This window comes from Amphiura filiformis, chromosome 11 (genome assembly GCF_039555335.1).
Source record: "Amphiura filiformis chromosome 11, Afil_fr2py, whole genome shotgun sequence".
In the NCBI taxonomy this organism is placed as follows: Eukaryota; Metazoa; Echinodermata; class Ophiuroidea; order Amphilepidida; family Amphiuridae; genus Amphiura; species Amphiura filiformis.
Genome location: NC_092638.1, coordinates 50,445,603 through 50,464,130, shown reverse-complemented (window position 1 = coordinate 50,464,130; position 18,528 = coordinate 50,445,603). Strand labels below are relative to the sequence as shown.

Below are 18,528 nucleotides of genomic sequence, written 5' to 3'. Positions count from 1 at the left end.
CCGTTGGGGCTTTTGGCAGAATTACTTCTTCAAGCGCAATGGTATGGTTCTCTGATAACATTATACGTACACTATAAGATTCCTATTGCGGTCGTCTGTACAGGTACGTGACTGGTACACACAGAGTACCTATACAGTAACAGTACCAATGCTGCCACTGCAGAGGATCCATCAACAGTGGTACTGACGGTACTCCCCTAGCTGGTACTGCACAGTACCAGCCAAGTACCTTAGCAATGGTGTACCTGGGCTGTGCAGGTGGCCGAAATAGCGCACAATGCAATGTATCATATGTATTACAAAAATATCGAAATTTGCATGAAGTTTAATGGTTCGGATTCGAACTTCCATACGACATACTTTTCTCGAACAGAGAAGAGTGCATCGGCTCCTTTAATAGCACATTGCTATGTATATTAAAACGGGTCTTCCAAGTGTGGGTCATGTCTTCAAATGTAAAAGTCTCCAGAAAGCTGACATAAAAAAAATGTTGGCATATATGTTACCATTATTGTCTGGTATCACTTCGCCCTTCAGCCTTCTTGTGGTAGTCCTGATCTTGAATTGAATAACTTGGTGTTTGACTGCCAATCTACTTTAGTAATTGGGGTTGACGACCCCAATTCAACATGTATCTCACAACCTTCCAGTTTGATCATTAGACTACTTTGAACAACTTCTTGTCCGTCTAGGATTACTTTTGAAGCTAACTTTGTATTCGAGTAAGTAACCTGACCCTTTAATGTACCAATGATTATTCTGATGATGAAAGATTGGATTCTACCAATTGCCTTTTTGGGGCGCCCTCTACGGAGGCGTCCCACAATATTGGCATGTACTTGTGAGTAGCTTCTAATTTCAGTCTTACTAGATTTACTCCGCAATTGTTGTGCTATTTTGCTAAAATTATGCCCTTGCTCAGAAATAAATCCACAATATGCTTGGATTTTATTTTATTATTGTTTTCTGTTATGCACAGGATAAAATGGTGTGCGTATATTCTTTGTTTAAAAGACAAAATTAATGGATTTGTAAAACACCAAATAAATCGAGACCTTTGACCTTTGTAACCACTTTGACCTTTGTAACCAGTTTACCGCCTCTTAGAACCCGATAGACGGTGACCAACACTTTGGATTACAATAGCCTAATCTGAATGGCATAGTCCAATAAGCTCAAATAAACAATCATAGTGCAAAATTTGACCTAACTTGCAGAGTATGAGTTTTTGTACCCAAAGTTTCAAAGTCAGGCATCTTATCAAGATCAAGATAGTGATAGTGACATAACAATTAACACGCTTATCTTACCAAGGTCTTATCTATCTGCATGGGGTAATTGGAAATTATGGTGTAGCCTATTTGTTTTAAGGATGAAACAACTGGCTCCTTTTGCATGGAAATTAGAACAAATTACTATACAAGCTGTATCAAAAAGTTTGGTACCCAGCAGTTTTGATAGTAATTGAAAAGCCTGGTTCTTCCAAATGCAATATCGGGTCCCCTTAAAATGATAAAATGATCAGACCATAAATCTTTTGTGACTGTTTATGACATTAATCAACAAATTATGCGGATCCTAGATGTGTCGAGGATGTTATGTTTATGAACAAAACGTTACGTTTGTATTTTCAACATTGTTAATCATTGCTACGTGTATGTTAACAAATGAAAGTTCTGTAATTATTTTAATTCTTCAATGCTAAGTTAGTAAGTATTCTTTTGGATATCATCAAATTGTAAATCTCTAGTCAGATTTTCAGTGTGTTAACAACTATGTATCAAAGATGTTACGTTCATGTACAAAACATTAACGTTCTTATCTTGTAAACATTGTATACCCATATAGCTACTTTTGAAGAATGAATGTTCTGTAATTGTCTTTTATCCTTCATCTCTATTAGATTTTCAGTGTATTAGCAAGTAGATGATGTATATGTATCACAGACGTTATGATGTATATGTATCACAGACGTTATACATTCATAAAAACTTTTCTTTTGGTCAACATAGGGGTAGATCCTCTTCTATACTATCCATCATATACCCCCCTGCATAACGAAATTCAACAATATTCAATATCCAAAGCAATATCATCACTACAATATGCCCCAAAATTGAACTCCCCCACCCCACATAATCGCAAATTGACACGACAGCTTCATTCCGATTCAATTTATTTCATCCAAAACGGTCATGTGATACACCTTCACCAATCAAACACATTTGTCTTGCATTTGATCATCTTCTACTCTTCCCTAGAAAAAATCATTATGATACCAAATCCCCGGGACCAAATCTAAACACCATGCCATGGAATTCACCATATCACGTCCAAGCTCACATAATTTGGGCGCCCCATTCCTTTTTTAAAGGAATTTTTATATATAAAGTCATTTTATGTCAAGTTTTTCCTCAAATGTTTCTATTGAACAAATTTTTCTCTTTTTTTTCAAATTTTTTCTATTGTAACTAATATAAATATAAACCTATATTTTAATACCAGTTTGGTTATTTTCATTCAACCAGCAACAAAACCTTTTAAAAAAGAGGAAACAACACATCTGAATTTATTCATCAAGTGTTTATACAAAAGCTCAACATTTTATGGCGACACATATTGATGATAATTGAAGTGTCCCGGTAAATGTAAGGACAAGGTTGCCTATACCTAAATCCTACAGTATAAACATTTACTTACACTATGGACCACAATGGCCTCATCCCAATGACATAGTTCAATTACCTCAATTAAACAACCATAGTGCAAAATTTGACCTCAAGTTGCAGAGTATGAGTTTTTGTACCCAAATTTTCAAAGGTCATTCAATGAATGTACAAATGTTAAAGAACTGTGCACTAATAGATGAGAATGTTTTGGATCCTAGTGTTATTGCTGGTAATGGATACTGGTCAATTGGCCTGGCCAGTTGGCCTAGCCAACGATGTTTCCTAAATAAAAATATCCCTTTAAAAAGGAAAGCCAGTTTCACTGAATGTAGAAGAGGTCTGAAGGGCTTCATCAGGTGCGCGGTATGTATGGGGGAGGGGATGATCTATGCAATCATATCCTCAATGTAAGGTCATATCAAGGTTAACAGTTACTGATAATAGATAGTTGGATTGTCATGAAATTTGGTTGATATGAAATCCCTTAATTAACATTCTTAAGGATATATAGATTGTTGGATTGTTGTAAAACTCAGAGGATGTGATTTCAATTGAGCCGTTTGTTACAATTATGAATTAAATGTAGACCTATTTAGCACACAATTCCAATTCAGCTTTCGACATGAAAATTTTGAGTATTTCCTAGTATGTCATTGGTGGTATTTACCAATAAATGCCAATATTTCGCACCCGGTTAGTTGTGCCAAACATTCAAATTTACTAGCTTTCCAAGTACTTGCAATGCAAAATTATGAAACATGATCTTCATCCATGGCGTTGTCTTTTTAAAGACATTTCTTGTTTAAAATCAAATTAACCTCATATTTTACCAATTTAGTTTTACAAATTTCAAATTTTCGCGCGCATTTCTTCCAATTTAACCTTCAAAATGGCAAATTTTCTCGCACACTTATCATGCTTATTCCAGGAAATGTATTTATATGGGAGTGAAAAACGCTCCATTCATTCTGCTTCAAGGATTTTACACCAATTCCCAATGTCAAAAAGAAATCTACGCATGACTGATACACGGTCTAATTGACAAAGGTGTCGTGTCAAGCTTTCGTCAGAAGTTGCTTCATCACCATAGTATTTAGTGAAAATTCTGATCAAATACCTATATAAACCCTTATCTTAGCTTTAGCCTTACCCTTATTCGAGTCTTATATACTCCAAGTCATTGCGGCTAGATACCCGGGGGGGGAGGGCACTCAACTTTGGAAGTGACGGTATGTGCCTGTCAATAGGCCCCCTCTTTTGAAGGCGACTATACCCGATGACCCCCTTTTTTTAAAAGCCATACCCGATGACCCCCCCTTTTTTTTAGTTGCGGCTACCCAATGACCCCCTTTTTTTGGTTGCGGCTACCCAATGACCCCCCTTTTTCTAGAATAACATCATCAAAATACAAGAAAAAAATGCCGAAACTATCAAATTTTGCTCCATTTTTTCAAAATTATGCCGAAATTTTCAAAATTTTGCTCCATTTTTTCAAAATTTTCTACCCGATGACCCTTTTTTTAAAATATTATACTCGATGACCCCCTTTTTTCAAAATATTGTACCCAATGACCCCCTTTTTTATTTTGTTTGTACCCAATGACCCCCTTTTTTTAAATAACGCTTTGTACCCGATAGGCCCCTACTTCGCGACTCCGGTAGGCACATACCAGTCACTTCCAAAGTTGAGTGCCCCCCCCCGGGGGCTAGATACCGCGGCACGGTGTAAGTATGGCATATATCTATAACCTAACCCTAACCTAAAAAATACCGACATAAAAAGGCATAAAATCATACAATTCTATTATTTGTAACAGTGAAAGGGTTTGTTTCAATTCTGTCAAGAAAATTGCATTAAATTTCAACAGGAAGTTGGTTTGTAACCAAAATATTTGGAGTTAATGGTCATGATGGTGGTAGAAAAGCCGAATTGAAAAAGTTTTTAATTTTTTCAATTCGGCTTTTCTCTAAAAATCGTTATGAATCCAAATATTGAAGGTTCATTTTACTCGTTGCTCCCAATGCTTTATTAATTTTGTTCAGCAGATGTTTCAAGTGTTGTTTGGGAAGTTGGGTGTTCTATACTATTCTAGCCATGGTTGAACTTCAAGTTGAAGGTTAGTAGGAGGTTGGGTTTAGGATCAGATGAATCAGGGTAAAGGTGTTTTAAGTGACATTTTAGATATGTACATGGTTGTATCGTGAACCCTTTCATGTGCAAGCAGTGGCAGAGGGACGCGATAGCTTTTTTACACTTTTAAAATAAAGTTTTAGTGTTCAAAATAATGTACTTTTACCATCAAACCAAAAAAGGACCATTTAACACTTCTTGTGACATTTTTTTGCACATTTACGCGTATATCACTTTATTTAACTTGATTAGTCCTGAACACTCTTACTCTGACTCTTAGTGTTAAAAATTTGCCGTTTATTGTGGTCCTCTGTTCACACAAATGATGTTATTTTATACACTTATCATGCTTATTGTGTTATTTTTAACACTTAGATTTTGGCAGCGTAAGAATTCCCATGCAGTAATATATTCCGAAAATGATTAACTAATAGAACATAGATTTAAAACTTTTTGAAAAGTTTTATACTTAAGCTTAAAGTTGGATAGAATTATTTGCTTTTAAATATACGCCGAGGGAAATATTTACGTTTCTCGCTTTTCAATCAAATATCCCTCAGGGCAAACTTTACAAATTTAAAAAGTCAGTAACTTTACTAAACTTTCATTGTTGTACATCGTGTATCCAGACAACTAAACCAATTCTGACATCTGAAAAGGTTTTCTGTTAAGATTCCTGGGTAATACCTTGAACCTGGTGGATAATACATGTAATACAGAGTTGACGGATAAGTTCTATGCCATTAAATTTGTTGAGTGAAGGTTGTAAGTTGCATTTTTTTTATGGTCAATGTAGTGAATTCACCCTTTGCTTGATAACTTGAGGCACAGCAATATGAGCTTAAAATAATACTCTCACTTGTAATGGCAAATGTCGCTAACCCTCATTGAAAAGCACTAGCTTCAATTTTGTCATCAAGTTGCGGAGTATGAGGTTTTGTACCCAAATATACAAAGGTCATTTTATGAATGTGCAAGCATGCGGGGTTAACGAATTGTGTCCTAATGGATGAGCTTGATTGAGACAGTGTTTGACACAAAGTGCCCTTTCTCATAGTTAATACTATAACCTGTTGCTTTCTTGTTTTAATGTACTGTCTGGTAATAATTGTCCATGATTATTTTGAATTTATTTGAAATTGGATTCAAATTAGTGCAAACATGCTTAGTCTTGGCTCAGTATTAAGTATTGGCTCAGTGATTCTTGAGATTGTATTAGGTGTGTTAGGTGTGTAAGCTAAGCTTACTTTTACCCCAGATATTTTGAAATACTAGTCTTACTTGAATACTATACGCCTGAATGCATGTGCTGCACCACCAAAGCATCTGCAGATTTCAGCGCAACTCACAAGTTCATGAAATGTGACTTAGTTCAGTTGGTGCTGCAGCGCGAGCAGGACTCACAGGATCTTATCCACACATGTTTACGTTGGAAGTGCCACAGACTTAAGTATGGTCTAAAATCAGCAAAAAACTTTTATTTTCACAAGACAGGAAAAGCCTTTTTTCAGCAAACCTGTCGAGGAAGTTAGCAGTACGGTCGATTTACAGATTCATTGCAAGGTGAGTAATACAACACTCAACACAATGTGGGATATTGTTTAATATAACCTGTTTTGAAACAAAAGTTTGACACTTCCAGATGATGATGGATTTCGTTATAACATTAATGTCGTATTGAGGCATTTTCAGGAATAATTAAAAGAAGGTACCGTAAAAACTCGATAGTTAGCATATGTGTTTACTATCGAGCGCTTTTGAAAACATGAAATTGTACCAAAGTCCGGCGCTTTACCAACTGGGCTAATGGGGTTGAGACACACATTTGCAGGTTTACATGTTCGTATGCAATTATGTGTATCGATGATTTGCTCCAAACCCTTTTGTGGATGGGGCTCTTCAGCTTTGCATGTTTTAAAAGCGCTCGATTTGTTTTTAAAAGCACATTTTTTTATGCTAACTATCGAGTTTTTACGGCATTAGCTTAAAATTTTGCGGTAAATAGACCGTTGGTTTTATATCAGCAGTGGAGTAGCCTTTCAGAATGGGGGAGTAAGGCGGCAACTTTCAGGGGGGGCGAAAATGGTCAAAAATTGGCTAAAAGGTACAAAAAAAGCATATATTATTAAGATACTTAAAAGTATCAGGGTGGCCGGCATCCCACAGGGGAGGTTGCTCCCCCTGGTTACACCAATGTGTATCACAGTATCAGGCAATGAAATGAAAAGGTTGCTCAAAGCATAATAGCTCAAATCTATATAGCAATTTTTTTTAAGTTGATGGACTTGGACAAGTTTTGACACTTGCCTTCGGTGATCATCAGGTGGATCCGTTACCATGGTTACAACATTAACATCGTATTGAAACATTTTTAGGATGATTTTCAAAAAGTGCCGTATAGTTATAGCAATCGTGCTAAGCAGACGTTTGGCCACAGTGGTTTCCGATGCTATAAGTTATAGCATTTAGCGTGGTTTTTAGCATTTGCTTGAATTTGTTGGATACAATATTCTTGAGAAAAGTTATTTTGTTCTCTTCTTGTGAAATTAGGGATAATGCTGCATATGATTTATTTGTTTTCATTTAGGTTTGTAGTTTGTAGTGTAATATAATGGTTGCGACTTACATACCGTATACACGTAAGCACTCTTCATATATCGCCATCCGATCCCTTAAGCGTGTATTTTTACTTTCGTTGCCTGAGAAGTATAAGCGAAGAAGGAAATGTTCTATTTCCAACTGAAACATAAGTATAGTACAATGACAGTAATTATTATGTTTTGATGAATCCAAGTGTGTGAAAATATTGGATCCAAAACATAATAATGATAAAATTGGATGCTTTACGCCGGTTTATTTATTGGTCTCGCTATGAGTTTTAAAATATTGGACTCGACTACGTCTCGTTCAATATTTTAAAACTCATAGCTCGACCAATAAATATGGGCTCAATCGATCCAATCTTATACCGTATCATTATTGTGCTTATGCAAAAAAGTCGTATTTTGGTGTCATTTTAATTAAATAATTGCGGAAATATAGAGGTAAAAATATTTAAGGTGATTAAGAAATACAAATGGTTTTTTTAACTGTCCACCCGGGTTTTGAAGTTTTGTGTGTGAACATGGTAAAGCTGTGAGGATATTAATTTGGGCATTTTCACTCAACCGCTAGAAAATAATATTGGACTTATTCAATAATGTCATAAAACTGTTAGCATGTAGTCTTGAGTATTCATAAAATAAATATGTAAGAAACATTAAATGAAAATATTGTCAAGTGGAGAAAATTCCAAATGTATCACAATTGTTTCAAAGGAATGAAAGCAGTAGACAGAACAGCCAAAACATTTAACCAGTCCCCTTCTAATAATAATTAGGATAGCCTTGTGGGCTATTCCAGAAAATAGATGCACACCCTCTATAGAGGAATTCGGATTTCCGGACTTTTTGAAAGTCTGGATTTCGTGATTGTTGGAAATCCAGACTTTCAAAGTGTCTAAATACGAAAAAATCCGGCAAAATATAGTTCATAATCGAAAATCCTAAATTTAAGGGGTCTATTTCGGACAATTCCTTGATTTTTTTATACATACAAGCTTTTTCCAGTGACATTGGCAACTGGAATTCCAATCGTATTTCAGGAAGCCAATCTGGAAATTCAGACATTTCTTTTATTGAAATTTACTCTTCTATAGGGGTGTGCACTAACTGCACTATATATATATAGCCCAATGAATGAAACAAGAACTGAGCCATTCCATGTCAACTCCAGGGATGTGCACAGCAGCACCTCTTCAATTTTTTTTCTGTTTCCGTGTGGTGGTAGATATAGATGAGAAAGTAAAATCCTGAAAATGTGAGCTTCATACTTCATTTCGTTTTCCCGTGGCGTCAATTTGAAATTTAGGGGGATCAGCGTAAAAAATGTGTCGCAACGCAAAAGACGATGTTTGGAGGTCCATAAATGTATAAAGGGAACCCCCAACAAGTTTGAAAAGTAGGTATCCTGGGGTACTTTTTGGTGTAGAATTCAAATCTGGCATCAGTGAACTTGTTCACGACTCCTTTACTTTAAAAGATATATAGGGCCCTCAAAATGCAACTTCGTCCATCAACTTCGGGGGGTCAGAACTCCATGTAAAAATAATTTTTTTGTCCATTTTTTTGCCAGTCAGAGCCCTTTGGTAGGACATTACTCTTATCCCATATTGAGCCTATTAGAATACTTTTAGCTGAGATATTACCCATGCAAAACTCCAATTGAACATTTTGTGTACATTTTGACCCCCCTGAAAACCAATGTCAGACATTTTGCCCCACCCCATCAACTTCAGGTATGTTGAAAATATGTTCCTGGACAACATTTCTGAGAGATATTGGCTTTGGGACTCGATGACTTTGCTTTAAAAACATCAGTTAAGTTTGCCTACTCACATATACCGTAAAACCCCGTCTACAAGGATATACCTAAGAAACGCCCTCAATAAAATTGGTTGCTTTTTGTATTTGGAGTTTGAGCAAATATATACTGGCACTGGGTGGCTATGCATTCCATCTAAGTATGTTGTAACACCAATCAATTGTATTGACATAATAACGATTGTTTCGTATATCAGGATCGTATAGCTCAATTGATAGAGCGTCAGACTTTGGAACTGAAGACATGCTGAAGAGAGCATGGTCCGGGCACCGGTTCCGTTTTTTCATTCTCGTTTAATTTTATCTTTTTGACATGTTCTTTTTATCTTTCTTCAAATCTTCCTTTTTTCTTTTAATTTTAGGTGTGTTTTTTTTGTTGTTTTTTTTTAGTTTTTTTAATAGTTTTTTTAGTAATTTTGTGGTTTTATAGAAACTAGTAAAAGCATTTATTCTAAATAATAGCGAAACCCACGGTTAGACAGATGTGTTGTAACTACTTGTCTGTCCTCGTCTTTGCAATAAAAACCTATGTTGCACCTTTGTGCCATCCCAATTCTTGAGGAATGGTAGGTAGGGTGCGTTTTTGGCTTAAGCACGATTTTGTTTCTACTTGAAATGATATCAAAATAAATATTGTTCTGTTGCCACAATTGCAGTTTTTTCAATAAAAAAAAATAGATGAGGAATAATAATTATTCCATATTTGAATCTATTGTCCCATCAAGAATAGAGTGTCTTCAAAAACTTCAATCAATTCATCTGACAAAGGAAACTATTCTGGTCATTCAATTTTGTTTCGCTTGCACCTGTTATATCACAGGCGTTGGTAGAGAAGGCACACTTCTCTTGTCTTCACCGAAGTAGTGATGTAAACACTAACATGATTAATTACCATAGCTAGCAATGGACATACACTGTCGATGTGACGTAATTAATCGGATTAACTACCATAGCAATTGATGAATACAATTTCGAATATATAGCCCTGCACTTCATCGTTCACGTGGCACCTATGCATTAAACCATAGTTGTCAAAGAAATGCTAATCACTCGCCATGTAAGATTAGTATTTATGAAAAGAGTGGTATTCAATCTATGTTTGGTGACATACGCGCGGGTGATTAGTGCAATCTGCTTGATGGTAGTTATTGCGATTATTACGTCACTTCGACAGCGAATTGTAGTATAGACGAATCCAACAAGCCAAGTGATGGTCAGAATTTATTCGGCCATTATACGCTGGTGAAGTTGCGTAATTAATCGGATTAATTACCATAGCAATAGGTGAAAACAATTTTGAACATATCGCGCTGCGCTACAAGCAGGTTACACTCATCACCTGTACTGTGTATGTCTGCAATCATAGATTGAATACAATACTGGTCTTTTCAAAGATACTAATCTTACAGGTGCAGCATGATATGGTTCAATGAAGAGGTGCCGCCTGAACGTATCAGTGTATACGCCGTAGAAGTGACGTAATAATCGGATTAACTACCATAGCAATAGATGAATACAATTTTTGAATATACCGCGCTGCACTGCAGCAGGTTGCACTCATCGCCTGTCTTCAATCATATAATAGATTGAAAACAATAACACTCTTTTCAAAGAGATTAATCTTACAGGTGCAAGTGATTAGCATTTCTTTGACATCTATGGTTCAATGCATCGGTACCGTATGAACGTTGTAGTGCGGGGCGATATAGCCAAAATTGTATTCATCTATTGCTATGGTAATTAATCCGATTAACTACGTCACTTCTACGGCGTATAACGCGGTATATTCAAAAATTGTTTTCACCTATTGCTATGGTAGTTAATCCGATTATTACGTAACTTCGCCAGCGTATTGGAATAAAACAGGAGGATGTGAGTTCATAAGGGCAATGTCGGGGATTATAGGTCACAATCGATGTGGAGAGATGAGAGGTCCGACCAACAGCCATAGCGAATGGTTCATGTTCAACTAATTCCAGCGGACGGTCTGTGGCTAGTAAGGAATCGTCTTTGACCACATGCGCAGATCTGTCTCGTCAGGAAGATATTTAATATCCCGAATTTATAATAGGCCTATGCCTACCAGTTCCATCGTATAACCGATCTGCTAGAGAATATGTGTTACCATGTTTAATAAATTCGTATTTATCGTATAATAAAATGTAGCCAAATGTATATTATGTGTCACACGGTTTTCTGCTGAACCACTAGCAGGCTATGTTACCACATCTATGACAATGACAAAGGTGAATTTTGATGATTTTTACGATCGTCCGGATGAGTAAATCACTGAATGGGTCTTTAGTTCCCTCCTCTCCTTATCCTGCCAATATTATATGAATCAAAGAAAAATAAAGAAAAAATAAAATTAAACAAGAAAAAAAGAAAAGAAACAATAAAAGAAAAACAATAGAATAAATTAAACTAAATATGAAAAAAAAATGATCACGAAAGGAGTCTTTAGAAAATGCAAGAAAATATAAATGAAAAGTTTGAACAATATTTAGTTTATAAAAGTTTGTGTGACCGTGATGAGGCTCGAACTCACCATCTTCCGATCTAAAGAACCAAAGTCTTATGCCTTGCCAAGTGAGCTATGCTCGTGAGATGCGAAATAAAGATAAAATAATACATTGTATACCTGCTTGTGTCGGTAAATGATTTGCTCAAATTCCATAATGATATAATATTGTGGAGGGCGCTAGCGTGAAATATGCTATCATCACAGTCGCTACTATTCCTTGTAGACGGGTTTCTACGGTATGTCATTCCAACCACATCAACAAAATGGGTTGGTTGGTCAGTGGTCATCCACTCAAATTTTGCTGAAAATCATTTCTAGCATACCTCTATGAGCATAATGAACACATGGAAAAAATGAATGCTCAACTCCAAGCGGTTTTGGAGATATGGCTTGTCAAAATTTGGCTCAGGCCCCCACTTTTTGCTCTCTCAAGCTGCGTCGTTGAATTAGTAGCGTTTTGGAACACTCATATTTCATATTTTGACTTTCGCGTTGCGACACATTTTTTACGCCCGGTTTTTACGCTGATCCCCCTAAATTTCAAATTGATGCCACGGGAAAACGAAATGAAGTATGAAGCTCAAATTTTCAGGATTTTACTTTCTCATCAATATCTACCACCACACGGAAAAAGAAAAAAATTGAAGAGGTGCTGCGGTGCACATCCCTGGAGTTGACATGGAATGGCTCAACTGTCTTTCAAAATAACCAGACGACGCCAGAGATAAAGAGCATGTTTCATACTAATTTTGCATTAAATACACACAAAACAAATTACCAGTAATTGCCTGGTAATACTGGTAATTTTTTTTTTGTGTATTTCCTATTTCTTGATAAGTACCAAGGACATACTTCGAAATACCGTGAAATACTCAAAAATTTTCATTGAAAGCTGTATAAAGCATCGTTTTACCTACTCAGACTGAGTACTCAATTCTTTAGTCTGGAGTGTGTGTTTCTTCTTCAATCATTTTGAATATCATAAGAGTCATTTAATGCTCTGCGTGCTAGTCATAAGCTTCAACATATTATAAAAAAGACCAAGTTTTGAGAAATTTTTCAAAATATCAAGAGCTATCTTAAGAACCACTGAACCAATACTAGGCTTGTTTGTACTCATTTTAATGCATTTTTCATGCTGATTTCAAATATGGTCATGACAATTTACAATTCTGAACAATTAAGAGTTAAGGGGTACTACACCCCTGCCCAATTTTGTGCCTATTTTTGCATTTTTCTCAAAAATTATAGGTCAAAACCAATATTTGATCAATAAATCAATAGGCCTACTTGCCTTGATTTGCTGAATTTTCAGTGCAGTAGTTGTAGTCTTTGCCCCTATACATATCTTACCTGTTACCAAAATAGGCACAGAATTGGCCAGGGGTGTAGTACCCCTTTATATTTATAATAACGATTGATAAAGAAAAATATAAGATCAAAGAAAAATTCATCAAGATACACATAACGGACCTGCCAATCAAAGTGACCATACATCACTTTGAATGATTGACAGGTCCATTATCTTGATGAATATTTGTACCATCATATAGGCAGGGTACCATTCACAACAGAACTGACCAAATATTTCGGATGTTCTGTCTACTGCTTTCCTTTCATTAAACAATTGTGATAAATTTTGAATTTTCTGCATGATATTTTCATTAATTGTTTCTTACATGTTTATTTTATGACTACATGCTAACATTTTTATGGCATAGTTGAATAAAAGAAATAAAATTAAAATGTTTAATACCCAAATAAAAGAGGCCAGTCCAGAGGAAGCAACACATCTGGAATTATTCATCATGTTCATAAAGTGTTTCAACAAGTTCAACATTTTATGGCTAAACATAATCGTGCTAATTGAAGAGTCCAAGTCCCAAAGGTCCAGACCAGTGTAGAAGAACAGGGTGATATTTAAGGACAAGGTTATAGCTGCCCAAATCCTAGTATAAATATTTAGGAAGGGGCTACTTTATGAAGTAAATGCTGGTAAATTATAGATAGGCCTGCTGCACAAAAACAGTTACTGACTTAGTTGACCTGGCCAACAATTCTTCCCGGGGCAATTCTTCCTCTTTTTCTGGCAATTCCAAGCGCATCATTCCTCAACGCGAAGTTTGCAGATTAATTTCTTTTGAATGCAGCAACCAAACATGTATAGGTGAATAGGTGGGGAACATTTTGCAGGGGTCAGAGCAAAGGTCATGCAGAGGTCAAATTTTAGAAATGCGGACATCTGTAAGGGGTACGGAACTCAAACTTGGTGACAACAAGCCTCGTGACCAGGGAAACATTTTGAAACATATTGCAGGGGTCAGATACCTCCACAACACCAACACGCCCCAGCTAGGTTTGTGATCTATGACCACCATTTGCCACTAGTTTCATTTCATTTGCGTTATATCGTTTATAATGTTTACATTTAATATAGGCCCCCTAATATTACAGTATATATGGTAAATATTCTTAATTTACATGACGTTCATGATTGGTCAATCGGTCAGTTCAATGTCATTGCCAAAAGTTTGGTGCAAACTGCACTTCCGCCATGTTCATGATGTTTGTCCGTATTAAGGGATGTAAAACTGTCATTAAAATGAGTTTTGACCACAGAATTAGAGAAGCTAATTCTGTGATCTTGGCAGTATTAATCTTTTAATTTGTTTAGATATTTTGACATTCAAAAACATTACGATTTAATCAAAATCAACCGCTATTTAAGTGAGTGTTTTCATGTTCATTGCCTGAAAGGTGAGCAAAACAGGAAATGTTAAATTTTCAACTGAAACATCATAAAGTGTAATGATATACCGTAGAATTCCGTCTAGAAGCATATATGCCTCTAAACGAGGGTTTTTTTTAACGAAAGATATGAAAGGCCAATACCCTTCTCAAAAATATTGCAATAGATTAGTCTTACAAATGTTTGTACAGCCGCCTTTATCAGTAATATAGTTGTTCAAACTCCAAATAACGTTTTTGTTGAGAGTGTCTGCCTCTTGTCTCTTGTGTCAAAAAAAACCTCGTTTAGAGGCATATGCTTGTAGACGGAATTTTACGGTATTGTTGTGTGTTGTATAAAGAACGTCGAATGAACACATTTTTTGCACTTATCCAACGCATTAGGCCGAGTAAAAAAAATACATGTTTCTCGTCCGCGCCCTCCTCCTTTTTTGAAGATTTTTCAAATTTCATTTTATTTTGTAAACTTTCAGTTATAACTTGTTGAAAAAGATGTTTCAGAAGTTGAAACTTTTTTTACAGCTTTGTAAATGCATAATACATCATTTAAGGGAGAGTTTTGTGACCACTAGAGGGGCCTACCTCTCAAAACAATAAAATTAAAAGGGCCTCCTCCTTTTTCTCAGATATCAATTTGTATGTCGAATACCCAAAATATGGTGCTAAATACAGATATTAACATCGTTTTCCAATAAAAAATAGAAAATAAAAAGGCCCTCATCCTCCTAATTTTTAAAAACCCGGACGAGAAACATATTTTTTATTTTTACTTGGGCTTATGCAGCCTTGAGCCTTTTATATCAACTTTGTTTAGTGTCAGGTAATGTTATTTCCAAGTAAAATTCCTTTAATTTAAATAATTAATTTAAATATTGAAAACAATGTCCAAACGACCATTAATTGAAATAATAATAATAATCTGTTTAAAAATCTTACTTATTTATTATTTTGATTTTGATTTTTTTTAATTAAGATTCAATTAAAATTAGCGAAGTGTTTTTAAGCAATTAAATATAGATAATGCATGCATTTAAAGTTACTGTGTGAGTGTCAAAAGTCTTGTTAAGTAGCTTAAAATATACGCTTTACCTATATTGATATATCAACCAAAAAAACTCAATTACGGCAAAATTTACACCCCATTTTGTACTTATCCAACTAATTATGCAGCTTCATTGAGCCTTTTATATCAACTTCGTTTGGTGCCAGGCAGTACATTAAAATGATTGTTTCCAAGAAAAATTTCTTTCAATGTATTATAATTCATTTAAACATTGAAAACAAAAAAATGTCCAATTATAATTATATGACTGGCGAGGTTACAGCCGGATAATGAAGACACGTGTAAAAACTATCATTATCAGTAATTTTCCGAAAACAATAGCCATGCAAAAAAGAACCTTATGTTTTGTCATCAGGACCTCAAACAAGCGCTAACAGACACCTAAAGCGTGTATGTTTTATCGGGAAAACACCATTTTTTAAACCAATACAATACATAATGACCTCAGAGTGTTTTTGGTGTAAAAAAAAGATGACACTTGATTGACACCATTTCGTTCATTTCGTTTATTTTCCTTTTTTCAGGTAATGCCCAAGGAGATGTAACTGTTAATGATTTATCAGTGTCAAAATACTTTTAATTTTATATCTGATATTAAGGTTATGCGATTTTATGAAAATAATGCTCCTATATATCAAGATTTCGGGTTCATGTTCGCTCTTATCTTCGTGCCTTAGGATCATTTTTCTTGCCCGTTGCTCTTTAATGAACCCTGTATTTGGTGTAGGTCCGATAAAACAGAACATGTTTTTACTTGCACTTTTTAGTGCGAAATGAATGCATAGTTTTATACATTATTTATTCTTCTTCTTCTTCCTTATTAGTGCCTCCCTCATATGTATGAGAATTATCGCACTGCGTGCAGACAAGCTGTACTTATTTTTACTCTGGAACCTAGAGTAGATGAGTGTATTTTTAAAGTATACAGTCAACAGTACCGGGATGATCCCCTGCTCTTTTCGAATAGCCTGTGACGTTCTTTAACGTGCACACTGCATTAATGTCAGAAATACATGTACACGGGACCGACGGCTTAAAGTGCCCTCCGAAGCACTAAGCAAGTAGAGTGAAGTGCCTTGCTCAAGGACACAAAGAGCCAGCCGAGCTTAGGCAGACCTGGGATTCGAACCCTCGACCCTTCGATTCACAGTTCAACGCCTTAACCGCTGGGCCACGCTCCCCTAGGGGAAACTATTAGTTTAATCGTCATAATATTATCGTAGAGTTACTTGTCATGCACATGCATTTACCGCAGCTCACTGTTTCGGACAGTACATGTATTTTTATTTAATTTGAATGTGCGTCTGCAAGGTGGAAGTGGCATGCTGCATGATATAGAGTTTTATCTAACCCTAACCCTCATCCTAACATATTTTTACATAGTAAGTTCCAAAATAAATCACTAATTTACAATCACATATCCGTATTTTTCATCATCAGTGTACATATTATTAACGTGCACGCTCCGTACATAAATACATAGTGTTTTACTTTAGGGCTGACATACTATACGACTGTACGTAGTAAGTTAGTGTAAACAAAGCGGTCGCGTAAACCTTCCACAACAAAATAACACCTATGCACAGAGCCTTTTTCTCTGGGAATCGCGGATCTCGTTGGTTCTGAACTTGTAGTTCATTTTGAGATGGGTATTGTTATTGGAATATAAATTTCAAAAAGAGGCTATGAAGTATATATTTATTTATTGGTGCTTTCATTATATTATGTACGAGCCGCGAACCAACTTAGTAACAGCGGGTGATCGGTCATTCCAAGCTTTTGCTCCAAGGGAATGGAATAAGCTGCCGATCACCATTCGTGAATCAATTTCTGTGTCCAGTTTTAAAGGGAAATTAAAAACCCATCTTTTCCCACGTTTTTAGGTTGTATATGACACCACTGCCCACGTGTTTTTAAAATTATGATGTGTTTTTTATGTATAGGCTTTTTAATTGCCTATTTTAATTTGTCTTAATTTTGCTTTTAATAACTATGCTGTTCATATTATGTATATTGCTTGTATATGCGCTGTGATCGCTTGAAATGGCGCTTAATAAATGCCTTTGTAATAAAAATTAAAAAAAATAATATATAGGCCTATATGGTAGCTCCTTCAATTCAGTGACAAAGCACTACTTTTATAGGGGGTCCTGTAACAGAGTAGAACATAAACTAGTACATTAAAATGGAATAATATTTACATTACATTAATTAATATATCATTACAAACATTATCATAAATGATCAGTCACCCTGAATAGAATATTTGAATTGACCAAGTGACATTGAATCAAAGTTAGAGCGTGTCAACTGAGTTTTTCCAAAGATTATCTGCTCTAACATGATAAGTTCTAAGACCAGAGCAGAGCTGCTCTTTTAAGAAAGAACAGTAAAGAAGTGGATTTAAAGAATTTCCTCTTGTACTATAGCCATGAAGATACTCAGGAGAGCTTCCAGGAAGACACTTTGACAAGAATATGATTGTTCCATCTTTGGTCTAATTTGAGCCACTTATGTGTCAATTACATGCATGGCTATATGAGCATAGCAAATGCTATAACATAGAATACGGTTTGGTCACGTGATCACCATTTTCACTTTATATTGTTTGTTATTTTGTTTTTTAGGTTCAGTGTATCCGATGTCAGCAAGTATTGATGATGGACTGTCTTCAGCATATTGTCGTCTTATGTGTAATAGGCCTATCATGGGCTCGTACAATATCGAAACAAAACCAAATAGGTGATGTCACAACAGAGTCAGCTGGAATAATGTCAACCACTCAATTACCATTGCATCTACAAGAAAAGGTAAGTTTATTCTAAATGCACCAAATTATGTGAAATAATTTCTTCAATAGGATAGTGTGATTTCTCAACATATCTGTGACACAACGAATTAATTATGCTCTGTGTTCTAGTCATAGATTTCATTTTCAGCATAAAAAGTCGAGTTTTGAGATATGTCAACAA

The 18,528-nt window shown here is 35.5% G+C and overlaps 1 protein-coding gene across 2 annotated transcripts in view; it reads left to right on the top strand.

Moving 5' to 3' along the window:
- The window catches only part of LOC140164962 (collagenase 3-like), a 126,537-nt gene that overhangs the window by 51,589 nt on the left and 56,420 nt on the right, over positions 1 to 18,528 (top strand). Inside the window, exons 1-2 of one of the 2 annotated variants that reach the window (XM_072188369.1) lie at positions 6,201 to 6,363; positions 18,184 to 18,366. In XM_072188369.1, coding sequence (XP_072044470.1) covers positions 18,214 to 18,366 — 153 coding nt within the window. In that variant the 5' untranslated portion in view covers positions 6,201 to 6,363; positions 18,184 to 18,213. Of the gene's footprint in view, positions 1 to 6,200; positions 6,364 to 18,183; positions 18,367 to 18,528 lie in introns of those variants that run through there. The other variant, XM_072188368.1, reaches the window with a different exon arrangement.